Here is a 27020-nt window from a genome sequence, read left to right as displayed (position 1 = left end):
TTCACCACAGAATCAGCACCAAGTATGGTGTGGTCTCACAAGAACTTTCTCTAGACAACGCTTCAGGCGCAGATATGCTCTGTTCCTGGTGGCACAAAGTGGCAACCCGTTCTTAACAATGTGTAAGGGCAGGTGCTCCAAGATGGCAGGTTCCCAAGCTCTCATGTCAATTGCACATTTACCATCACGTGTCGCCCTATTCTCTCTTGCCCTTCAACCACACTCAACTAAGCCCTTGTGTCTTTCTATCCCTAGATAGCGCTCGTTGTTCCGCCTATCTAGGGTGAGGGGAACTTGCCCTATCGCTAACTTTTACACAATATCCAGTGTTTGTTAGCATTTTACTAAAAGGCACATGCCGTAAGAATTAGGGTATATGTCGTCTGCGTTCCAAATGAACATCTTATCTTTTATTCGGATTCTTTGTTAGGCAGATGTTTTAAAAATAAAATCTAAAAAGTACTCTCAGGTTGTGTATTGCAGCTTCTATGAACATGAAGCTCGAGCGAACCTACCGTGGCAATTTTGCCCCCAGATTGTGTATCTTTAACGAAAAACAACCCCACATATCCTACAGTGAGACTTCCTACTCATCGGTTGTCACTGTGTTATGTCTGTTAGAAGTTCTATCTCTACCCTTCCTGTGCTTCTCAGGAGGATCTATTACTGCCTTTTTTCCACCTCAGTGGTTAGTTTTCTACAAAATGTCGCGTACGGGGAATCAGAGGGATTCAGGAAAAGGGGGGCTGTTCTTCCTCTCTCAGAAAGCTAACCCTAGGCCCCAAGTCGGAAGTGCCTTCACAATCACACCTGAGTCTTAATCCAGCCTCACACAGGTGAGGACTGCATCTCCAATCTTCATGCCATCACTGCAATGGAGTTGGAGGCTAGTCTGGTCACTGGGTTGGGACTCGGGTGTAAAATATGCCGACACTAAAAAAAAAAGAAAAAAAAAGTGACCAGACATACACAATTCCCCTCTTTTTGCAACAAACTGAATATGATTTTTTGGGAGGGTGGCAAACCAAGCCCTTACAAGCACACATGGTCAGCAGCACTGCTTCAGGCTGCCAGCTGCACAGCAAAGCAATTGCGCACTGCTCCCACTAACCCCATTCACTTTCCTCCAGCTGCTAAAGCACCAAGTGACCAGGCTCTATATAACACCACACAAAATAACCTAGCACATTTTCCAAAGTCGTCAAACTAGCCCATGCTGTGCTACAAAACCACACAATGCCAACAGGACCCTAAAAGCCAGGCTGAGCCTGCGCTCTTCATCCTCTCCCAGGGCACACGTCACTGGCTGTTGAAGGCCTGACCCACCTACTCTCCCAACGCCTTCCATTGGGGTGAAGGCCTGTGCCACACCCCACTACCCAGTCCCGTTACCTATCTCCCTTATGCCTTACATATGTGCCCATCATCCTCCCTCCCTGAAGGTCTGGTGCTATATGGTCTTAGTGGGGATAATACTCAGGGGGTGCAGGTGCAGACCCTCTGGCGTCATGGATCCACCTCTGGGTCCTGTAGTGTTGGGTCCATTCTCCAGAAGCTGGATAGAAATAGGATCTGAGCCATCACCCGCTGCATCAAAGGAGGGCACGGGGAACATCTCTATGCAAGTTCACCTCGAATTACAAATTGGCACCGGCAGGGAGTCCTGTCTGCTAGCTTCAGGGGGTGGTGAGCACCATGTGCTTTATCTGTGCCAAGAGAGCGGCACTGCCACCTAAAGCGAGAGAGGGGGGAATAAATAGAGCTCATGACGCACACGCCAGATCCTAAAGTAGTTCATGGGCCTGAAGGGAAATGAGGAGATTTCCCAAAGAGGGCGGGGCATCTGAAGGTCTGGCGAGGCTAGGGAGGAGTCACTGGGGGGGGGGGGGTGATCACGCAGTCACCCTCAGGAGGTCCGTACGCTCCATCGAAGTCCGTCCCGGGGTGGAATGATAGGGCGGGCTGAATCCTTCTGAAGCAGTGGCCACTTCCAAACACATGGAGGCACAGCAGCCCTGCATAAGTAGCAAAACCATTCATATTGTGTTTAGTGCGCACAAGGGAACTAAGCCTAATCCTTTAACATGACTAAGCAGAATCAACACATCCAAGTATCATGTAACCCTAAGAATATCAACTGCATAACCATAACAGGTACATTTCAAAAATCATACACACATATTTACATTGGTTCCACCTTGTGACAGGCAGTCCAGGTAGAACAACCGCTAACTCCACCCCCTTATGGCGTTGTACAGCGGTGAGGTCCCCCCTACGCTGTTGCGGACCTCCCTGCCATACCCTATGTTGGGGGGGTGATCCCAGGAGGCACCCTTCTCTTGTCCGACACCTTCAGCCTCCTGGCCCCACCCCACCACATCCATCCACCTTCCCATCAGACCCCCATGCCAAACAGAAACCATCCCAGTGGGAGGCAGACCGGGCCCTCACCACTGCACTAACCGGCCTATGTTCCACCCCTGCCGTCTGAAGAGGAGCGCGGCAGAGTTTCCCCAGGCGACGGCAGCAGGCAAGGCTGAAGGTACAGGAGATCCACGAGGTGTCCGTCAGGGTCACGACGGCGAAGAGGAAGAGCTGCTGCTCTCCCCCCCCGCCCCTGGCCATTTTAATGGCACCTTTTGGTGCTGTTGCCAAGGCCTCTTTGGCTATCCTTGTTGTCCTGGCTGAGTCATCAAGTCATCTGAATGGCAACTGTATTCTTGATTTTCGGAACTTTGAACCAATTTGGGAACGTGAGTTCAGGAAGCCTGATTTGCCTGTCTGAATAATGAACTTGCTTCTGGAGCTCTCCAGCAGCCGCTGGATACTTTTAGAGAGGGAGAAGGATCATGGCTGCCGCTGTTCAAGTGCTTGAGCACTTGGCTTGAGGAGGGGCAGTGCCGGACCAAATATATACATAATCTTTGTCACACTCACAGGGAATGAGTACACACCCGCAGGAGGAATGAAGTCGGGGCTCTTACAAAGAGGGGTGCACAGATCTAGAAGTACACCCAACCCAAAAGGATTTTTAGAAATGGAGGCAGTATTTGTACATCTGTGCACTCCTCTTGCCTTGCATCTGCAAAGGGAGGTGGCAGGTATAGGGCAAATGAGACTGTTTGCATGTCTCTGAGTGTGTATGTGGTGAGGGTGAATGCTCTGCTATGGGTGGCGAACGGAGGCAGTGAGGGAGTTAACTCCCCTGAATTCTAAGGAAGGTAACAGCGTGGGAGAGGATGGGGTGAGGTGGGGGTCACCTTCTTGGGGGGGTTTAGCAGGGTGGAGGGGGCAGCAGAATGTGATAATTCGGCCTTTTGAAGACTACACAAATCTGCCGAAATAAATTGGTATTTTTTGTATCTGTTCTTCAAAATGCAGAATGATCACATAGAACCCAGTATGGACCTTGCCATACTGTTGACCTTGTTCAGTGTAATAGCATTCAATGGGACAGTACTTGCAGGGCCTAATGGTGGAGAGCTAATTGGCTTCTATACATTTAAAGAGACAGCAAAAGCACTTCTCAGCAGGGTTGTGTAATCTATTTTCTACTAGAGCTGCCATATTTTAAATGGGGCAATGCTGGTACTCCTCAGTTAGCTCGCTAAACAGGGCTTCTATAATTGTAATACTATGCTTTTGTTGAGGCAATGCGAGTTCATTTTAGTGGGGCTGCTATACTTTGGATGGGACAACATCAGCACTTCTCAGCGGAGCTGCTACACTCTTATTGACAACGCCCCCGCACTTCTCAGCAGATTTATTTATTTTTATTTTTATTGGTTATTTATAATGCGCATAATAATACCCAGAGGTTTCTAAGCGTGAACCCAGGGATCGAACCGGTGTTGCGCGAACCGAGGGATCGAACCTGTGTTGCTCCATGTCGTCTTGCTTTCAAGGTGAGCATTTTGCCCCCGAGCTATCCTACAAAGACACTGAAGATCTGAAGTACATTTAATGATACAGAACGAGGACTATTGAGCAAGTCTAACATCATCTTCATCATCAGAATAACCCAACACTGTTGTGGTTATACAAGAGCCAATATATTTAAAGGGATGGAATTACTCAGAATGTAGCAGCACTGTTCAATAACCCAAAGTGCTTACGCATAGTTAATGTGAAAATACTACAATTCTCACCATTGGGACAATACTGCCACTTCTCACAGAGGCTTCTACACCTTTCATGGGGCAGCACTGATCCAGCTCACTGGACAGTTTCACTTTTAATGGCACTTCTCAATAGGGCTGCTATATTTCAATTGGAAATGACCAACACTACCCCAAAGGGAATTGCATACTCTTGATGCCACCGAAGCAGCACTTCCACCCACCAGAGCTTCTTTATTTTTAATGGCACAGTGTGTGTACCTCTAAGCCACTCTGCTTTACATTTAAACAGACCGAATTGTAATTTCTCAGCAGGACTGCAAAACTATACGATTGTGTTCTGTATGTTAAGTGCTTCTTCACCACCAATGTGGGTTCATGGCACTCTCCCAGTGTCTAAATAGTATATCTGGCTGCATTCAATTGGCAACAGGCAGGTCCCGAGCTGCCTGCTGTACATAAGCTGCCGCTCAGAATGTTGGAAGCTGTGATGGGTCAAGGGATAGAAGGCTCAAGCCTGTAGGATAGCAGAATCAGCAGGGTCTTAAAACCTGCTCACTCATTCTGGAGTGAGGGACCATGGGGCAAAATGAGCCTGATCCCACATACAGGGGATTGTTACCCCTTTATCTCTCCTGAATGAAAGAATGAGCTCTCTCAGACACAAATTATCACTGCTGCACACACAATGAATGAATATGGTATGGATCTATAAATTGAGAAAACTGGAGTGACAATTCAGAGTGTTTTAACAGAAATATAATTGTCTTCCCAGATGGGAGACTGACTCCATTAATATACATGGGGTCACTGAGATGACCAAGAGTAAAACTGTACGTTCAGTTGTGAGATTACCAGCAACGGTTGATACTATGCTCCAAGGAGTGAGGTGCCCACTCAATATATCACACTGTTTATAGGTGTGAGACCCATCCTGAATGCTTGCCCTAAGAGCCTTGGCCGGAGTTTCACACTGAAGAAGTGAGCATGTGATCCGGGGTCTGCAGCCCACACACACGCAGGGGATTCCCATGCACCCACTTGCGAGATTTGCACCAAATTAGTGAGATTGTGCTCCAAGGTAGGAGGCAAACACACAGTCTTTGCTCTGAGGTTTAACACACTCACAAGATGGGATGGCATTTAGTTCTCCCATCCTGGTTGTGTTACTCTGCCTTTTGAGGGCTACTACAACCGGGATGATTATAGAGGGGTGGAGTAGAGGCATTGTTGGCCTACTGGAATGCAACTGGAAGGCTTAAACCTCCTTCTTACTTGACTTTAGTATATGCAGTACATGCTAGCCAATGTTTCCACTGTTCTGCACCCCCTACAGCCCTCGCACCAAGTTGGTGACTCCGTGCAAATGCGGTCATATAACTGCTGGTGATGTCACTTCCTATATTTGGGCACCCCCCGGGAAATTCATCAGCCGGCTCCCCTGAGTGCAGGGAAGGGTCTGCGCATACACTTTCTGCTGGACTCCCATGGGAAGGGGCACATGCACACACTTTGTTCCACTCCCTCAGGAAACATGAGCCTGAAGGGAGAGAGGGGTTTCTTGATGGACCCACTCTCAAGCCCGAGCTGAGAATCTTCACGTGGTGGGACACGTAGCAAAACCACATGACCAAATGTCAGCAGGGCACACTGCGCTATAGCCTTAGGCTACAGTCACAGGCAAAGCAGCAGCGTTTCAACACCACTTCAGCTGCTCCTGTGTCCAACTGCGACAGGGCAATCTACCCTAGAATGATGAACGGTGACGCTGTTGCTGTCTTTTCTCTCTGAGACACTGACACTGGGTGCAAGGTGTAAGATCCCCAGGTTTGGGGTGCGGAGGAGGAGAACACCTGCCATACTGTTCCCTCAGCCAGAGCTGAGGGTGGCACCCACCTCATGTTGCTGACGCTTCCCATTGACCTTCCACGAGCCTGCAATGGCAGCCTCCTCATCATCCTCATCTCTGGTGGTGGCCCACAACGGACACAGCGCTAGGGGGTGGTGGAAGGTGCCCTAGTTCAGAACTAGGGGGCAGGACCATGACATCCAGTGAACAGGTAGCAAAGATCTCATCCCACAGTTACCCAGCACACCGTGCAGACCACACGCAATGGTCAGCTTTGTTTCCTTGCTATACTCCTAGGCCCATCAAGATGGTGGAGTTGGTGGACCTCTAAAGTGTTGTACTGTTGAACACCGGGAAGGCAGGTGTATGAGAGTGGCTTTGATGACAATACACAGTGGATGGGTGACAGATAGTTGCCACCTCTTCATGGACTTTTGCCATCTGGGAATTCCTCTACCACAACTGGAATTGGATGTGTTACTCATTAGTCTTTGTTGTCTTTGGAAAGATTGCTGTTCCTGTTTATTTAATTGTGCATTTGTAAAACATGTATATATCAAGTACATTTTATTTCAAAGTGCCCCCAGGGCAACAGGGAGGGAACATGGGAATGAGAGGGAAATACAACAATGAGAAAGAGAGGCGGTCCTACTAGGCCTTGTGAGCATTCACAACGTGCAAGTGCACGGAAAGAGAGTGATGAGAGGGGGTAAGTGCTAGGTGTAACACGGAGGGAAGTGCTAGGGAGTATGTTGCAAGCAACTGTTAAGTGACTGGCAGAGAACACATGGTGAGAGTGGTCAACTGCCAATAAATAAGTGCAGACCTGTGATATCACAGGCCAGTGGGCACTGAGGCAAGTGCTGGAGTGGGTGGAGGCTGAAGGCGATTGGGGGTAGGAGACCAGGCCCCAGGTGGGCACATAAGTACCCTGGTCACCAATCTCAGCGACTGTGAGGTTTTAGCAAAGGAAGGAGGGCGGGAAGGAGGAAGTGAAAAGGAAAGTCTTGAGGAGCTTCCGAAAATTGAGGGGATCCGGCTCAAAACAAAGAGGGAGGAGGAGGCTTTTCCATAGGAGGGAGCAAGCCGAAAAAAAGAGATCAGCCACCAGCTTGCTGTTTAGTGAAGCTTTTGACACGCAGACAGTTGGTGCTGGAGAAACGTAAAGGTCTGTAGGGAGTGTATTTAGTGAGAGCCAGTTGTAGATAGCGTGGTCCCTGGCCCCAGACAGCCTTATGGATGATGCAGAGGGATATGAATTTGATCCTTGCAGCAACCGGGAGCCAGTGGAGAGTTTTTAGGGCTGTAGAGATGCAGTCCCTGGGCTTGAGGCTAAGGATAATTCTTGCAGTCCTATTCTGGATTGGCTGGACGGGACGTAGAGAGAAAGAGGGTAGATGAAGGAAGAGGTTATTACAGTTATCAAGCCTAGAGAGTACCAGATCTCCAGAGACATTGGGCTTCTGGGGTAAAGTGAGGAAAGGAATGATTCCTTTGAGGAGGTGAAGTTAAAAATGGGCCTTCTTGGCAAGGTACTGGATGTGGGGGAGGTAGGAAAGAGAAGAGTTGAAGATAACTCCATGTTTTTTTTATTTCAGGAGAAGGAGGAGAACCCATAGAAGGTGGCCCGAGTGAGGGTGAGAAAGAGGGAGCAGGAGTCCCAATGTTAAGGGTATCAGTCTTGCTGGCATTAAGACAGAGATCATCGCGGGCACAACATGACTGGATCGCAGCTAGGCAGTCAGGAATGATGAAGGAAGTACCCAGAGGATCAGAGGGAAGTTTGAAAAAGAGTTGTGTGTCATCTGCATAACATTGGAAGTAAGGGGAGTAGGTAGAAATTGGTGAGCCAACAGAGCGATATATATGTTGAAGAGCCAGGGAGAAAGGTTGGAGCCATGGGGAACACCACAAGTGGAGACAGAGGTGGGAGAGGAGAAAGAGCCCAGGATAACCTGGCAGGGATGGCCATTGAGGAAGGAGGTCAGCCAGTCCAGTGCCTACTCTGAGATACCTAGGGTATTCTGGAGACATTTTATGAGTATGGATTGGTTGACCGTGTCAAATGCTGAGGAGAGATCAAGTAGAATGAGAACCACAAAAGAGTTTGAATCAAGAGATGCAAGCAGTTCTTCACAGGCATTCAGGAGAGCAGTTTCTGTGCTCTGGATGCTCGGAATCCAGATCCAAAGTGAGGGGAAAGGAAAGTTTATAGGATCACTAACTAGACGTGGGAATGGTGTGCGCCTATCTTAAAAAGGAATGAGAGAGTTGAAAAGCCTGATCGAGGGATTCTTTCTAATCCAAAACAAAAGTCTTCCTGATTCCTGAAACAGGACACATGCCCTTCAATTGTCACCGTCACTTGAATGGTTATTCTTCAACACCTAAAACATTGCAGTAGGCCAGTATAGATGGAACAAAATGTTATCATGCTGTTTTTGTTTTTACATAGTTTTTTTAATGTTTTGATCTTTTGAACTTTTTTGGCTCTATCATTTTATGGAGGAAGTGAAGGAGATAAAAGAAACATCCTGCTCTATAAACTAAAGAAAACATATTGGCAGTTTGCCGTTCTGCCAGTGCCACCCCAACACCATCAGCATTTCCAAATGCAGCCAGGGTGGTGCATCATACAATGCTGAAGCTCACTGGTCAATCTTGCCTTCTCTGCCAATCCTTCCCAGCCCATAATATGCCCACACACTAGGCAGCAGGTCTGAAGTTGCCGGGTAGTGTTGTCTACCTCACTGCTCTCTTGGACACAGACTGTAGAACCCACACAAATTGGAATGTTGCTGTGATGAATCAACCTCCGGGGCACTAGTGGTCCAGGGATGAATATCGGTTTCTAAACCATCAATCAACCCCACACATCTAGTACACCAGAAGAGATCTAAACAGATTGGGATACAATTGAATTATAAACCTCCTTGTCCAGTTTTTAGCAATGTGGACGGAACAGCAGGCTTGTCTCTGCAAGGTCGGGGATCGTTGGTTAGTTGCAACACAGCGAAAATACAAATATTACCCAATGATAAAAGGGACTGTCCAGTCAGGGTTGAATACAAATATCTACTTTATTGTTACTAAAACAGACAGTTCTAGCACACTTCAAAATACAACCCACCCTGTAAAGGAACACAGAGGACAGACAGTTTCAGGAAGGAAAGGGATGCACTCTGGATACTGACACGAGATACTGACAGGAGGGTAGTTGGTAAAGTAATCAGTCTTACTCTTCAAGGTTATTAGGTTCCAGCACCAAGGCGGCAGAGGGTCATAACTATCTCTAGGGGCTTTTGGAGAAGGACCAGAGGGGCAAAAACACAATGTACTTTGTGCTGAAAATGTTTTTGGGGCTTGACAGGACAACGGCAAGGTCGTTCCAGGGCACTTCTCAGACCTTGAGAGTTAGTGGCGTGGAACAGCTGTGCGTATCAGGAACAGGCACTTCAGCAAGCGAGGCTGGCCGGACATCTACAGGCTGGCCGGCGCAGCAACTCGGGCGATGAATTGTTTTCTCTGTGCTGGTTGGCAAATCTGGAATGCTAGTCGATGCTTCTCGGACGGCTCTGGTGACTGTGGCGTGACAACAGTAGGTAGTGCTGCCGGATGCGGTTCGAGGACTCGACTGTCTCGAAAATGTCCTTAAAAGATGGACGCTGGTTGATGCTTGTGTGACACTCCTCCTAGCTTCTTTGCAGGGCTTGTATCGTCATTTCATGTCGGATGGCCCAAAACTCAGGAAGCCTCTCCTCCATGCTTGCCTCAATTTCCTCATTTATATGCACTGCCACCAGCCGGATTAGACAAAGGCAAAGCAGATCCATGCAGACCTTCATATTTAAATTAGGCTGCCCATGGCTGGAGGAAGGTGTGCATTCCCCTTTCTTGAGATGCTTTGATGTACCCATGGCTGTCATATTCCAGCTGAATATGACAGGGGAAGACAGTGCCTGTAGGCTGTGTCTTCCAGGAGTACATGTGACTATGCGTTTAGTGCGGTGAGCAGATAAAATGGGTGCAGAATGGCCGCACACATTTTGGAGGCTAATCTCCCATCATTCATTTTTATTTATCAAAAAATCAAAAAGCCCAGGCGAGCGCACTCTCGTGCAGATGGTCTAATTTCTCATGGTTGCATAGAAAGGGCTTGAGTCCTTTGTGTGGGTACCACACTGTCAATGTGGGCAAATAACTTTATTTAACCACGGTTATGATGGTGATATAATTTGCCAGTGTCTTTTGAGTAGTCAACTTCCTCTGCCTCACGTGTTTGAGGTTGGAAGGGGGTTGAACGTGTTGGGCATATCCCTGTGCCAGTACCACAGGTTATTCAGGAGTGCCATTGTACTCAGTGAATACTCCTGCTGATGGATGCATGGCAAAACATGCACACAATAATTTCAACTCTGTTGGTAAAGCTGTCCCGAAACGTTCAAATAATACTAGTCCGTAGAGTATGATGGCAAGGGGGGGACTTTCAACTGCTCTTCTGCCAAACTCTCACATTCATGCTCCCCTCTCTCCTTCCCGTCTCTCATCACAGTCATCACCAACATCACTTCCAGCCCCATCAGCAAAACCATTTCCACCATCAACCCCAGCAGCAGCAATATATTTTGCAGTCAGAGGTGAATTGTCCGTGGGACTCACCACATCAAATGATATATATTACTGTGCCTGTCCATCTTCAAATTGGAGGTAGGAGGACAAAAGTTCCACAACCACCCACCTGCATTAAGATTGCTGTACTCGCTGATGGACAGCACAGCATCTTCGGTCTCCCATCCTTCCATTTTCTGCAAAAGAAAATAAAAGGATTTGCCAAATAAATAAATACATGGCTTCCCAAACCAAAATGTCTTCTCAAAACAAAATGGCTCTCAAATTAATAAAAAAATATTGTTTACCTCCCAAAATAATGAGGGTTTCATATAGCACACAAAGCACACAATTATCTCCCTGGCAAGACAACAAGTCGATTCCTAAATTCCCTGCAAAACCTTTCCAGTTCCTCCTACTCTGTGGTGTGGATCATCCCTGCCTCACCATTCTGCAGCCAAACTCAACCCACAAGGAAACTGGAAGTTGCAGCTTGTAGAAATATTTGTATGTTTGTATATTGGCACACACAGATGTGACACGCCAATTTCAGGCTCCCATTTATACAATCCCACTCCACAATTCAGGGCAAAGGACAGACAGGGATGCAGTCAAACATCAACATTTGACCAGCTAGCATGGGACTGTCTGTTAAGCCATGTGCATGCAAACGTTTACCTGTTTGCATTGGCTCATGTAAGTATGAATTTGCTGGTAATGTTCTCGTGAATCTATATTTTCTGTTATGAACCCACATGTTTACTACGTTCTATGAATGTTTGGGTACAGCTCTATATAGGCAAATGTATGTGGCTTTCAGTAAACATGGATTTGTTTTTTTGTTTATCAGTGTTTGTGTATGTGGCTTTCCATGAACATGAATGTATTCCTTTTAATCTTGATGCACGCATAGTTTTAAAGGGGCTTACATGCAATGCTTTCCATCTCTTTATATTTCTGGACCAGAGATATGCTATTCTCCAGCAACAGCCACTTAGTTGAAAAAAAACTCCCACATTAAAACTGACTCTGCCTATGCATTGAAAGACAAGCTAATGTAGAGGATTGCACTTCACACAATTATGGATAAATATAATAATTCTTTTCAGCATTCATTTTGTTGAGCACACTTCTGAACTAAGGGGCTCTCCCCGCCTGCATTAAATGCATGATTTCACTCCAGGTAGTAATATTATGCATTTATACTATAGACCCAATGTGGCTCTAGACATGTTTAAACCAGTACTCATATTTCAAATAATACTGAATTTTACTAAAACAATTTCACCTTATGGTGGCACAAAATGTATTCAATTTTACATTTCGTTTTTCAATGCAAAGTGAATTAGGACAATTTCTCACTTTGTATTCAATATAGATGGGGAGAACACAAGGCATGCTTTTATCAATAGCTGTGCTCCACTTTCAAATTACACTTCCCCAAACTTGAAAAATCCCTTATCTTTTTCATCACAGATTTTACCATGATTAATTAGGACAATTTGTGGTTAGTTGGGGATTAATTTACCTTTCGAGATGCACCTTCTGGTTTTGGGAGAACCAGCAAGAAACTCAGTCAACAAGATATCATTCTGTCAGCAAGCCTTCTGTTCAGGTGGCTTATTTGGAAATCAATCTCCCATGGACTGGTCACTCTTCTCTCTCCAGAGTGGTCTCCTCTTAATGGACAGGTCTCCCATCTGCCTAGAGGTAGCCTTTCTGGTCTCCAATGTCCATTGAGTTTGCCTTCTTAATCTGCATCACCCAATATTCCATAATCCGCTCTCCCAGTTCTAATAGCCCTTTTACTCCACTTTTGCCTTGTCATTGTGTTGTGATTTGTCATACACATGCTCGGGGAAGGTCGGGGGAGTCTGCTCTTTATGAAGAGATGCTAATTTCAATTTCATACTCTTAATTTCTGTGTAAAATGTGCAAAATGGATGAAACTTCTATTTTTAGATTCTCCAAGTTGGGCGCGAACATTTAGAAATTTTAACGAACATTGAGCTTTGGAATTTGACTGTTTTACATGTTTTTATCATTTTTGGGCACTTCAAAACATAGTTATCCCTACTTATAGTAAAATAATCTGAAAGATACTACCTCTGGCAAAAATATATCAACATTTGAAGTTAATTTGAAATTACATTATGGTGCACCAATTCATTCAGTGATTACGCATTGTGCATTTTAATGTGTGATTTCACGTCATGTTAAATTAATTGAGTTTTCTGGTGTGCAATTGCAGCTGTTCTCTACCCGGTGGCAGTGACACTACATCACCTACATGTTCCGTCTTCATGTTATCACTATCCAAAGCAAATGTCTGCATAACCTTTCACCTTGAACATTTCAAAGCAGATGTCTTTTCGCAGGCATAGTTCAGTTACCTCTTTTCCAGTCATAATTAATGGGGTTTTTAAAAGCCTTTCTGAAATGAAGTATGGGATAGGTTCTCTTTGAAGCTGAGGACTTGTATCCATTAGCAACACCTGTGTTTTAAATATGTTTGCAAAATATTTGGAACTTACCCTAATAGGCTCAATCCAAAGCCCCTTGGTAGAAATCTTGAGCTGCCCTTGAAGATTACATTTCTCCATGACTGCCCTTTCAGTATGCGTGGACTGGCAAAATCAAAACTCAACAGTATTTCCAGTCCTATTCTTAAATTTTAACAGAATATAATTTGAAATGACTTACTAACAAAGCAAAAAGGAACATATTGCATATTGCTTAAATCACATAACTGGCGATACATCTTCACTGTAAGTACATCATATCTACACACATTATTCATATTTTAAGGACATGTGAAGAAATCCAGTTCTTGGAAACTTCAGTTCTATGGCTTGCTGTATTCCTTGGGAAATAAATGCACAGATTTATTAGCTTTTTTCAATGGCACCCTATTTGAACATGGCAGTGAGCAAATGGTCCAATCTAATCAGGTATCCTTATAAGTGTGACAGCGAACAAGAAGTAGAGATCTCCAACATTACCATCAAATGACATATTAACTGTTATTTCTATTGCTCTGCCAGGATGGTCTTTTCTTGGTGTTTTTACGCAAAGAAATGTGCTATTTGAATATGCTTCATTCTCGAATGGTCATCAGCATTAATAAGGCATTAAATTCATGATGTATACTAATCCCTGTATTTTCTTTAGCTCTGGCAAGCCAGGCTTTACTTAATGTTGAAAACATATAATGATCATGTGCACATCTACTTTAACCTTGCACTTACTTTAAACATTCTCAGAAGTTGGCTTTTATGAAGGTGCAGAAAATACCTTTGTCCCCAAGAACTTAACCAAACCCCAGAGCAAGTACCTGAATCCGATATGGGCATCACGGTCTCATCTGTATCCTCACATGAGCTCCGATTAGCCTGTGGGCTTTCAAGGATGCACTGGAGCTAGCAGGATTTGGACAGGGATTTTTGGGATATTCACCCAGGCTCAAAGGGCACCATAGGGTCTACTCAAGGTGGGTTCTACCCAATCAGAAAAGGGAAGTGGCTTCCACTGACAAAAAGGACAGCATATGTTCCATTCCACCATCGTTGTACTGCAGTCGGAATATTGGCCCATACCTACCCCTTTTCAGTCTGAGTCCACTAGGTTGGTGCTGGGGTACTCGGATTTTCCACTGCACATACCCATCCTTACATGCCAATATGCCCCATTCCACTCAGGAGATGCTGGGCCAGTCCTGATTTTAACGTTGCATTCTGGGACTTGCAGGCCCGGGTTTCCCCATTATAAGCCCAGGGCTACAAGTACAAGAATGCAAGTTGAAGCCATGACTGGACAAGCATCTGCCGGCTGGAATGGGGCATGTTATACGGGTACAACGTTGTTATTGTGCCAGTATATTAGCCGATTCGTTTTTTGCCAAACATTTTTCACCAAAAAAACGAATTGAAAACTATAGGCTGGGGTTGGGTCAGGGTATATAAGGGATGGGGGTGGGGAATAGGGAGTAAATAATAAGAGGGGGTTTCTGGGGGACCCCCAAATATACGAACACAATTGCGATGAGATTTTTCAGAGAAAATAAATCGGCAAAAAACTCATCCAAAAAATAACATAGAACCGTTATACCGCGCCTCCTCAAACTCTCTCCCTCAGTTGAGACCTCGTGGTAAAAATGTGCACCAGAGCTCATCAGGTAGCCCGACAGTCTTCTGTGCCTGTTCTTTGTTTGGAGTTGCCCCGTTTCGGGAACGTTACTCTGCCTAGTTTTGGATCAGCAGGCCGCCTGCGTGCTGAGGCCTACTTCGTGCCCCGTTTCACTGATGGATGGCAGCACTGGCGGCACGTTCTGTGCCTTGACCAATGGCAGCGAGCCGAGCTGCCTAATGAAATGATATCTGTTTAAGGAGCGCCAGCCGGGGGTCTCTCTCTCTCCCCTCTGGCAAAACCCCTCTGTGTGCATGAGAGATGTTTTTTCATTTGCCTCCCGTCGAGCGAGCCTGCTTGTAATTGATTTCCACAGCACTGATTTCTGGCAATCATAAAATAAAGGCACATTTCCAGCGCTGCTGTTGTATGTGTGAAGGGGGGAGGTGGGATGTCTCCCCTCCCTCCTCTCCCAGGGATGTATTTTTGATTAAAAATCAGTATGCCTTGTATATCAGTGGACAGGTGCCCCGGATTTCGGAGTGTTTATCCAGGGAGGCTGGGGCAGTGTCAGTTACGTGACAGGTGGAGGGTAGAGTTGATAATTGCCAGCCTTTTAGTGCAAGCGTCACGCCATGCAGTATCTCGCGCCACGGGAGATTTCTTTTGAACGCGTGGTAACATCGGCCCTGCTTTCATGTAGGGCTCATTATATCCAAGATGTCCGCCATTTTGTGCCTGTAAGTGTCCCTTCATCCCACACGTTTCGCCTTTGATTTCCACATGATTGCCGTCATACAGTTTTGGTGCCTGGCTGATTGATGCTTGTCTTATCTGTTTCTGGAATCCTTGTGTTGCGTGGTTCTCTTCTTGGGCAAGGTGTAAAATGAAAAAAAAAGCATTCTAGGGTTCAAAGACCTCGAACTAGTGCCCTTTGATTTTTCCTTTGTGAACATATGCTACTGGGACCAGGTCCCGGGAGGATAGCTCTGCGGCAACGTGCTTGCCTTGGAAGCAAGACGACGCAGAGTAACACAGCTTCAATTGTCATGTCCGCTCTTAGAAACCTCCGGGTATTAAGTGTGTTGTAAATAACCTATCATAGGATGGTGCAGCAGCTGATGCTGTGCCAGTGAAATAGAGGTGTAGTGTCTATACCACTTTTGGGGTGTCTGCATCAGCACAGGTGAAAGTGGGCGGGAACTAAAGGGTATGACATTCCCTTACTTTTTTTGGGAAATAAGGGATCGTGCACTTACTCTTTTTTAAAAACTGGAGCACTGTTACTGGACGGCAGTGATGGACAGCTTTATTCATTTAGTAACTTCTTCCCTACTGTAGATTTGAACCTGAGTCATGCAGGTAACACTCCAGTGACACTTCCTTGCCCGCCCCCTGTTGACCAGGGGTGTGTGGGGCGTGGGGGGTGCCAATTTGCTCAGGACGCTGCTTCCCCTAAGGCCGGCCCTGTTTGCAATTAATCCTGGAGTGCTGCAGACATAGTGGGCCTCATTACGGGTCTGGCGGTAACCCTGCCGGTGCTACCGGCGGGTTGCCACCAAACGCGTACAAAATTACCAGCGCCTGTCTTCTCGGTGCCACCGGGCTATTCCAAGTCAGGCGGCGGAAAGGCAGGCGCCGGTAATTTCGTTAATCCCCATTCCCATAGAGTCCAATAAGACTCTATGGAAGTGGTGGCACGGAAGCACCGGCACCTTTGTTAACGGTGCCGGTGCTCCATGACGGCTTTGCCTGCCATGACCGCTGTGCCTGGCAGGGTCAGACCTGTCGGGCACAGCGGCTCTGGCAGGAAAAGCCGTAGCTTACTGGTCCAGAAACAAGGGTGCCGGTGAATTTAGGTGGGGAACATAGTGCCGCTACTTTTTGGTTTTACGCCTTGACCACTGTAGAGTGCATGGAATGCATAAAGGGTTTATCTGTCTCCAGAATCCAGAATCCAGAATCCACTCTGCTGTGCACAGCAATTATCAAATGTCCATTTGGCTATTACTTTAACTGAAGGCCACGGGCCATTAGTTTACTAAACCCTACTAAAGGTTGTGCACAGTGCTTTAAATGGGATTCAAAATCAGGGGGAGGGGCTAAAGTGTTGTGATGCAATATATGGGGGCAGGGCCGAAAAAGGGCCTCGATCATCCTCAAATACTGAGTAGCTAATAAACCTTTAAAAGAGGTGGGGCCTATGTAAGGAGTGACCTAAGATCCTTTCATATGGTAATGAAAGAAAATGACTTCTACTTGGTGTACCCCCTTTACTTCGCCGAGAAAAGTTCCTCTACACTTAGTTAGTCTACCTTCACTTCACCAGACATTGATTGGGCCTCATTCAGAGTCCGGCGGTAACCCTGCCGGTGCTACTGGCAGGTTGCCACCAGACTTGGAATGAATTACCGGCGCCTGACTTTCCGGTGTCACCGGGCTATTCCAACTCCGGCGGCTGGGAAGTCAGGCACCAGCAATTTCGTTAATCCCCATTCCCATAGCGTCCTATGGCACTCTATGGGAATAGGGACACGGGAGCACCGCCACTGTTAACAACGGTGCCGGTGCTCGCGTGACAAGTCTGCCTACCGTGGCCGCTGCACCTGGAAAGCTCATGCCTGTCGGCCACAGCGGCTCCGGAAGGCAGACTTGTAGTTTGCTTGTCTGGAAACAACGGTGCCGGTAGGCTTACCGGCACCGTTGTTTCCAGACCGGCACACTTATGAGACCCATTTACTTTTGGCATACATTCACTTGTCCATGCCTTTACTTCGTCTGTATCTTCACATTGTGAAGTTGTCTATGCATGTGGTTAAGGTTAGCTAAAGGTTAGGGTTAGGGTCAAAGAGTGGCAGGGTAGAATATGGGGTACAACAGAATGGGGAGTCAGGGGATTTCCCCCTGTAATGACATAGGGAATGCTTGGGTAAGTGACAGACAGGAGAAGGAAAGTTATGTGGAATAGATGTGACCAAATGGATGTGTGGTGAAGTGAATGCAGGGACAGTAAAGACATCATCCTTAAAAAAGACATTGGGCCTCATTACGAGTTTGGAGGTAGTCATGCTGTTTTTACCGGCATGGCTACCCCCAAACTCGGGTCTGGAAAAATGGGAATTACCGGGCCATTCTGACCTTTGCGGGCCTGATAAATCCCATTCGCGGGACCAGGACCCAGTATGTCCCCATTCCTATCTGAGTCCCAATAGGGCTCAATGGGAAATGGTTGATAACGGGACCGTTGCTACCATCCTGCTCTGCTAGCGGGTGCCGCTCTGCACGTCTGGTCTGACCAGGCATCCAGAGCAGCACCCGCGACCAAACTCGTAATATTGCGGCGAGGTAACAACGGCACCGGTAGCACTACCGGCGCCGTTATTGCCTTACCGCAACACTTATAATGAGGCCCATTATGTAGAATTCATGTGCTGTACAAATATTCACCAAAATGAACATACTCAAATATAAAATAGCACATCAAATTAAAATAGGACAGCATACCATAAAGCCCTACAGTTCTTTTGGAAGGATTCCATGATTCTTATGGAGTAGTTCCACTAATTAATGACAATACTGTACAACTATGTGTTGCAAAAATCAAACATGCATTCTCTCATAATGTCCCTTTTGTGTGTGAAAACGGACATTGTGATGTTAAACATTGCTGATTAATGAAGAGCAGTCTTGAAACATATCTTTTTATTTACATGGCTATGATGAAATAAATCTGGTCGGTGAAGTCAGCTGGGCAGCCCCGCAGAGCCACGCCTCAAGGGCAATATTTGGAGACTGCTGTGACCGAGCCCTGGCTAGCCCCCACCCACTTAAAGCCCTGGTTATGTGCTAGATAAACTCACTTGGAGCCTATGCCTCAAGATGGACTTGTAATTGGCAGCCCACAGAATGTAAGCTAATGTGTGAACATCCTTGCTAAGGATTGCTGCTGCAGACCGTATTTGCATATTGTTGGGCAATAGCAGAGATGTAGAGGGAGTGAAATTCACGGACAGAGCCCAAAATGCCCCCCACTCTGTCCTCGCAGGCATGTTTATGGGCTCTATTCCTGTGTTGCAAAGGTTTTGACGGAAAGGCCCATCCCCCCAGATGCAGAGTACAAGTCGTGGGTATCTGCTTTCGGACAGAGTCCCCTCAACATTTTCACAGGGGGGACCTGGTCCACCTGAAGGCAGCTGAGGAGGCGGGGGAAGGTTTCTCATTTAAGTGGACAGAGTCCCCTCAACATTTTCACAGGGGGGACCTGGTCCACCTGAAGGCAGCTGAGGAGGCGGGGGAAGGTTTCTCATTTAAGTGTGAGCCTGTGGAGCACAACAACCCAACAGAGCCTCATGCAGGGCTGCAGTTACCCATCATCCTGTCTCTGCTTGTTTCGGGTGACGATTGTTGTGTACAGCTGCTTCAGTGCCAAACCCCCAGTGCTCCCATAACTGGCCGCTCAATATGTGTCACATTCAAGTAACCACAAATACAATCAAATGACTAAGATGTTGAAGGCAATCTCTTTAATTCCCATGATGCCTGCTTGCCAAAATGCATTTGTTCCGCTGAACTGCACATTTTGTCTGCATAGCGGCAAGCTGCACACGTGTGTGAAAGAATGGCAAAGGGGGGGGGGGGCTATTGCACTGGGTCTCTTCGAGCATATCTATGCAGTAGTAGCTTTTACAGAGACATCAAGTTGTTCAGCCGGTCTTGGCTGTAAAGCGCCACCACTTTGCATCATGCTACTCGTTGCCCCATATTTTAAATGGGAAAATAGCATTGCACGTTCACTACAGAAATTCAAAACGGCACGAGTTAAGCCAGGACTTCCAGAGTGTTAAAAATAAGTCTGAATGATTAAAGAGTGGCATTAGGTCAGAAAAGTGGGCAGTGCTTTGTATATATCACCAGGTATCCGGGAAGTAATTCAGCATTTGCCCCCGAGCCGCCTCTTGCCATACAGATTGCTACTGTGTTGCAAAAGAAAAGCATGTTCTTTTGTCAATCAAGTCAATTTCACCCAAATGGCCAGTCACACCCTTATTTATAAGACACTGGCATTTCCTTGCTGTGACTTCCTGTCCTCTGAAGTCACTTCCTGTGATGTAATGCATCCTGTGTGCTTTTTGTAAGCACTCGTGCTCTGCTGAGATGGATGAAAGAACCTGGGCTCTAGGGACAGTTGAAAATTTGCTCTTCTTGTGGTTGGTTCCCGGATACTTACACTGACCTCTCAATGTTTGTTAGGTTTCATGCTACTGAAAGGTCTGTCCATAGCTGCCGTTGCAGAAGCAACTAAACCCTTCAGATCCAGATCTGCAACCCTCTTTGGGACTTTGAATGGTATGTCCCAAACGTTGACCTCAAAAACTCTGATAGTAGGAGTGTTTGGGAACTAGGGTTTTGAATCAACTTGCGCTCCACTTAATATTTTTAGGGTGCGTTTTGGGCTAGTCTGCTGCGAGGTCACGGGTTGGGGAGGTGTTGCCAACACCCCTTGTCAGCATTATAACTTGTTTGTACCCAGGTACCTTACCTTGAAAATTATTTTTACTCTTTATATCCTTGTTGGTGGTGGTTTGTGTACATTTTATTAAAGTGTGTTTCCACCTCTGATGGTCTTTATCAAGGCTCAAAGGTGTAGTCCAGGGTGGCCGGTTGGCAGGTTGTTGAGAAGGTATCCGTATTAAACTGAGTCGGAAAAATAACAAATGGAGAAATTATTGTATGTTTTTTGTGAACATTTCTCCATTCTGGGGCACATTAAAAAAAATATAGGGGTGGGGTGGGGTATGGGAAATAGTTGAGGTGGGGAGAGAAGATGGGGCTTCACCCCACCCCCGCAACATAAAAAAAGGTCTGGATGGATGGCCTGGAGTATTTTCTGAGTTCTTCTCTGGATGGATTGCGACACTGTGATCCCAGAGAGGTTACAGGATTGAGGACCTGGGGGAGCTTGCACAGTGATCTTCCCTGATCCCTGATTTATATGAGTCTTTGGAAGATGGCGCTAAGAATAGCCTAGTTCAGTGTCCTGGGTGCTGGACACTAGCTCCTCCAGTCAGGCCCAGTGTCCTCCGTGGAGACCAGCTCCTCAGTTTAGGTGCAGGGTCCTCACTGTACACTAGCTCCTCCAATCAAGTATGGGAGTCCTGTCGCCCCGAGTGAGCCCCACTCCACGTGACACACAAGATTTCTGGGATTTCTTGACTAGCTTCCTGTGCTGATCCTTTGGCTGCTCTATATGTACAAGACTCACCCAGTGGAGGCAACCCTCTAATTGCCATGCCGAGGACTGAAAAACAGCTACCCCTAGAGCAGGCAAATGGCGTTGTACCCACATTCATTCTCGCTAGATATTCCATGATTGCTGTTAACAAATGTTATTTCAGCCACATAAAACTGGAGAAGGTGATCTGTTTGTGTCTGTGTATTCCTAGAGGCGTCCTATTGAATTTCAATCTTGGGGAGGAAGGATAGCTCAGGGGCAACGCGTTTGTCTTGGAGGAAGACAACCAGCACAACACAGTTTCGAATCCCGATCCCAGGATTATAAATTAACCATTAAAATGAAAAAGAACCCTCCTGGCAGGTCTAGGGGTCAGCCAGGCAGTTCAGCCTCACTAAGCATTGGCGAGCATTAGCACTTTAGGTTTGCCGCGATGCCAGTGAGTGAAGATGAACTCCCAGTCTTGACTGCTCTGAGGATCAATGGTTGCTACAAACCTATATCTTTCTTACATCTGCAGTTGTTATATTTCCAAATATATGTGTGTAGTTTTGTTCTCACTAAACAGTCAATAAGCATTGGATTTCATTGTCTCTGGCTGCACTACTCTGTCACTGTCCATCAGTTCAGATAATTGATTAGATATGGATGCAAACCATTAATCAATTCGAAATACAATTTACCAACCACAATCATAAGTCAATCTTCCATCAAAATACAACAACGTGACGTTTCTAACTCTAAAATCATATTTTAGATTGGAACATTTTTCTTACAAGCCATACTCAATTATCCCAGGCCTCACTCACATCTCCGTTCTCCAACCATTCTGTATTGATCTCTGTGTTTAGAGGGAACTTGACTTCAATTTCTTTTTTGTGTTGTTCGCATTAGAATAACAGAAATGTCACTGTGTGCTGGTGCGATTGGGACTGGCCGGCAAACCTCAAGAGTTTACAGCTCCTATTTTGTTCCACGTCCATTGGCGTCCCTTACCCTTCTGGAACCAGCATACGTTTTTACACAATGCTCGTCCTGGCTCCACCACCTTCGTTGCCACAAACAGCACAGTTGACGGTTGGGTCTGTCTAGCGAAACCAGGAGTAAGGATCGCTTGAGATTGCCCAACCAAGTGTGGACCCAGCCATCCCGCAGCTCCGGAATTCATTTCCTCTGAAAGTTGGCCTTGTAGCAACCTTGCTTAAGAACTCACGACCTACAAACATATGCGTACCTGTACTTTTGCCTCCATGGACTAGACTTTGTATTGATGTACTTAGGTCTAGGTAGCATAATCATTTCCTCCTGTAGAAGATTCGTTTTCTGTTGGGGTGGTGAGTGAGAGAGTGGTAAGTAAGGTAGCTTGGATTTTTAATTTTCATTAGTTTTCCCTTTTTTAACTTCCTTCTTTCCACTGTTATTTTCTTCCATGTTTATGAGTTGTAGTATTTGCTATCTTTCAACAGAACTCCTCTGTCTTCTCTGAACCTATTAGAAACAATACATAAAATCATGTTCTCCTGAGGCTTCAACATTTAGTCCGAAAAACAGAGTTGAACGAATTGTTTTGTGTTCACACTTTATCAATCTGAACTGGTGCATGCTCGCTTTTGGCTTTTAGATGTCTATGTGTACCTCACCTTGGTTTGCCCGCTCATGGTTCTATCACTCTGCTTTCTCACCAGCTGTAGGCCAGGAGGTGAAGGCCGAGAACGTCACAGTGGTGGAAGGTGGTGAGGCGGAGATCAACTGCAAGCTACACCAGTACGATGGTTCCATCGTGGTGATCCAGAATCCCTCTCGGCAGACACTCTTTTTCAATGGGACGCGTGGTAAGGTTGGGTCTTGTGGGATGAGGGGGGAAGCCAGGTGCTGGAAGCACCATATGAGGCTACTGTTCTACTGTAATGAGGCCCAATACTGACATGTTGTAAAATTCCGGGCCACCTCCTGCATCTAGGCTCCTTGAGGACCTTGCTCTGGGAAGTAGTTTAAGAAAGCAGAGAGCCTATGGGCAACAGAGGCAGTAAACTGACAATTCTAACTGGTTATGTAAATGTTACCTGCTTTATATAGCAATTAGCCAGTCTCAACAGATATGACAACTAAAGTAGAGGCAGAGAAAGTGAATTTCTTAGGATCACACAGGATCTTCTCAGGTGGAGAAGACAGGTCTAGAACTTCGGTCTCCTACTTGCATGGCCTTTAATCTAGTCACCCCTCATTCAGTCTAGATTCCGGCCCCTTGGGAAGTTATCAATTATGGAATGTTTCAGATCAGAAATGACAGAGGCTGAAGATACAGCAAAAAGGTTGAGCTTCCTCCAGTCTGTCATCTGCCACACGTTATCTTATTTTATTACATATTGTAGTAAAATGGCGCACGCCACCAATTGGCCACTTCAGGACACGAGCAGAGCTTGGGGTGAGGGGGTTGGAAGATCCATAGATAGAGATGAGAGGAAGAGGAGTCACAAGGGTGGGTAATAACTTAAGGCAGTTGAGAATTGTGGGTGTTCCCTAGTTTTCTAAATTGTAGCCAACCAGCTTTAACATGGGAGAATAGTTCAGGGGGAGAAGGCGTACTAACAAAGAGATCAATAACCAAATAATGTGTAATGGTACAAGGGGGTAACCAGTAGATTGTGAGAGGTTGACCGTAAAGGCTTCGATGGCTATTAACATGGAAACAGTTCGTGATGTAATGAAGCTCACGTCATTAGGAGGCTTTGTGGACCAGGCAGAGTGTGGGAAACTCTATACATTGCTTCACCTGCAACCAAAGAAATGACTTCAATGCCGGGAGGATGTTGCTTTTATTCTGAAAGTGTGGCGGTGTTGTGGTTTACAGCTAGTTGAAGTGTGACGGTGGTGTTGTTTACAGCTAGTTGAAGTGTGGTGGTGGTGTGGTTTACAGCTAGATTAAGTGTGGCAGTGGTGTGGTTTACAGCAAGTTGAAGTGTGATGGTGGTGTGGTTTACAGCTAGTTGAAGTGTGGTGGTGTGGTTTACAGCTAGATGAAGTGTGGCAGTGGTGTGGTTTACAGCTAGTTGAAGTGTGGTGGTGGTGTGGTTTACAGCTAGTTGAAGTGTGGCGGTGGTGTAGTTTACAGCTAGTTGAAGTGTGGCGGTGGTGTGGTTTACAGCTAGATGAAGTGTGGTGGTGGTGTGGTTTACAGCTAGTTGAAGTGTGGCGGTGGTGTGGTTTACAGCTAGTTGAAGTGTGCCTGTGGTTTTATCAGCAGTGTCTGCATAGGTGTCATTTCACTAATCAAGACGCGACATGGCAACTGATAGGGCCAGGGTCATCTTGGAGAGCTGTTTACAAGGACGAGGACCCTTGAAGTACTTACAAGTGGAGGTTGTCCAGCTTTGTGACTCTAAGAAATTGCTGTCCAATTATCAAAGTGACATTAAGGTGCCCCCCGAATTACAAACGTTTGGCACGGAAACAGAAGCTGGCCATACCAGCAGCCAGCAGAACGGCGATCCAAGGTCTGGATCTACAGGGTCGACTATGGAATTTCTGTTTCTATGGTGTCGTGACACAAGCCACCTTTGTTCACCTATACATTAATGTGCATGGGCGAATGTTCTATCGATTGGTGCTCGCCATCGCATAGATTGAGATGTATTGGAATGCCTGTCCTCTAGCTCTTGTGGATTTGTGCCAGAGTCTCTTAATATGCATTGAAGGGGAGGAGAAGGTAAGTTTTATATAACTGTCAAACCACAGGATTTGGTTTCACAATAAAATGAGAAGGAGGAGGGCAGTTACACCCGTTGGGTTCAGGGACCCAGAGAAGGGCAAGACCTTGGAATCCTCAAGGAGGCACACAAGAGTGCAGTGGTGTACATTGTCAAAAGGTCGGCAAGAGGTCACGGTGTAACAAGGTGCAGGCTTGACCTTGGTTCCTAGCTGTGGGGTATTCTTGCCCTACATCCTCTAGTGTGGTTTCAGTTTCTGTCTGAGGGCAAAAGAAGTTGTGTTGTACGAGCGGATCAAAATATTGTCTGGTGAATGAGATGTCCAAGGCCTTTGCTGTGTAGGGAAGAGGGAGATGGGATGGACGTAGCCAGAATTTCAGGTTTTCCAGGACGATTTTTAACTGTGGGTGAAATGGCTGCATGCTTGACTTCAGGAGGTACTAAACCTGCAATATTGAGGCATTGATTAGATGAGTTATGATGGTATAATTAAGGTTAGATCCATAGTGCATCAGACCCACTGCTCTAGAAGAGAGGGAGGTTTACACTTGTCACCCGTTCAGGCTATGAGGTCTCTGTTGAAACTGACAAAACGGAACCTGAGGTAACTGCAGGCACCAATCCGACCAGACACGGGGCTGCAACCACCCAATCATCTCCTAAGATCACCAAGAAACCTGGCCTTAGCCACCCAATCCTCTCCTAAGACCCCAAGAAATGGAGCAAAAAACACCCAATCATCTCCTAAGAACCCCAAAAACCTGGGGCTTAGCCAGCCAATCCTCTCCTAAAACCCCAAGAAATGGAGCAAAAAACGCTCAATCATCTCCCAAGAACCCCAAGAACCTGGCCTTTAGCTGCCCAATCATCTCCTAAGACCTCAGGAAACTGGGCCGTATTCCCCAATCATCTTATAAGATCCCAAGAACCTGAGCTTTAGCCGCCCAATCATCTCCTAAGACCTCCAGAAACTGGACCACAGCGAGTAACTAATTTCCTAAGATCCCCAAGAAACCTGGCCTTAGCCACCCAATCCTCTCCTAAGACCCCAAGAAACTGAAAAAAAAACACCCAATCATCTCCTAAGAACCTCAAAAACCTGGGGCTAAGCCACCCAATCCTGTCCTAAAACCTTAAGAAACTGAGCAAAAAACGCCCAATCATTTCCTAAGAACCCCAAGAACCTATGCCTTAGCTGCCCAATCATCTCCTAAGACCTCAAGAAACTGGGCCGTAGCGACCGAATCATCCCTTAAGACCCCAAGACACTAAGCCACATCCCCCCCCAATCCTCTCCTAAAGCCCACAAGAAACAGAGCCATAACTTCTCAGTCATCCCTTAAGACCCCCAAGGAAACTGCCAGAACACAGCTCACTTTGACAAGCTGCACTCTGCAGCTGAACCTTTCCACAACCAGGCAGCAAACCATGGAACTGTGCGCTGGATCTCTATACAAGGAAGCTGTGAAAATGGTGAGGAGGCCGAGGTACACGAGGAGCACAATGCCGCGGGCAGCGAGTTCCACGGTCTGCAAAGTGGACCCCGACAACCTTGGTGGTAGGAATTCCGGATGTCGGTAGCAAACCTCCTGCAATTAAATCCCAATATCCCTCCGGAGAGGTATGAAATGAAATACTGACTTTTTCTATTGCCTACATTCTGAAACGAAACATAGGTGTTCCTCTGTTCTAAATGCTGCCTGTAGCCTGCTCGGCCCACTGCCTGCAAGCGAGCCACGCAGACTGCCCACTCTGCAGCTGCTAAGTGATGCTTGAAGACTGCCCTTACTCTTTACTGAGCGAGGTTTGCAGGCTGCCATCTACTGCGTTGCCAGATCCCTCTTCTGCTTCCAAGATATGGTTGAAACTGCCCCCCCTTGCTTCTAAGTGATGCTTGCATCCAGCCCACTTACTTGCTTTCGATTGATGCTTGCAGGCTGCCCCGCTCTTCACTCAGTGATGCTTGCAGACCACCCTGGCTGCTGCGTCTAAAACAAGCTTGTAGACAAACCCCTCTTCTTCTAAGTGAGAAGACTGCTCCGTCCTTTTGCTTCTGTCTGCTGCTTGCACACTGCCCCTCCACACTAAGAACACTTGCACACTGCCCCTGCTACTGCTGCTAAGTGATTATTGTATATTGAGCACACTCTTCGCCGAGTGGTGCTTGATAGGGCCTTCTAAGGTTGCTTCCAAAAGGTGCTTGACTGCCACCTCTTCTGCTTCCAAGAGATGATTGTAGATTGCCACCCCATCTGCTTCCAAAAGATACTTGTAGACTGCCATTTCCTCTGCTTCTAAGAGATGCTTAGATGCGTGTAGACTGACACCTTTTCTGCTTCCAAGAGATGCTTGTAGACTGCCATCTCGTCTGCCTCCAGGAC

At 46.5% G+C, this 27020-nt stretch overlaps 1 protein-coding gene across 2 annotated transcripts in view; it reads left to right on the top strand.

Moving 5' to 3' along the window:
- The window catches only part of CADM4 (cell adhesion molecule 4), a 1490292-nt gene that overhangs the window by 947050 nt on the left and 516222 nt on the right, over positions 1 to 27020 (top strand). For both annotated transcript variants that reach the window (XM_069640887.1, XM_069640888.1), the window contains exon 2: positions 22618 to 22764. In XM_069640887.1, the coding sequence (XP_069496988.1) occupies positions 22618 to 22764 (147 nt within the window). The remainder of the gene's footprint in view (positions 1 to 22617; positions 22765 to 27020) is intronic.

The sequence above is a fragment of the Ambystoma mexicanum genome, chromosome 1q (assembly GCF_040938575.1).
Source record: "Ambystoma mexicanum isolate Mex_15411 chromosome 1q, UKY_AmexF1_1, whole genome shotgun sequence".
Lineage (NCBI taxonomy): Eukaryota > Metazoa > Chordata > Amphibia > Caudata > Ambystomatidae > Ambystoma > Ambystoma mexicanum.
Note: the sequence above shows the minus strand (reverse complement) of the source record. Positions and strands in the feature narration are given on the sequence as shown.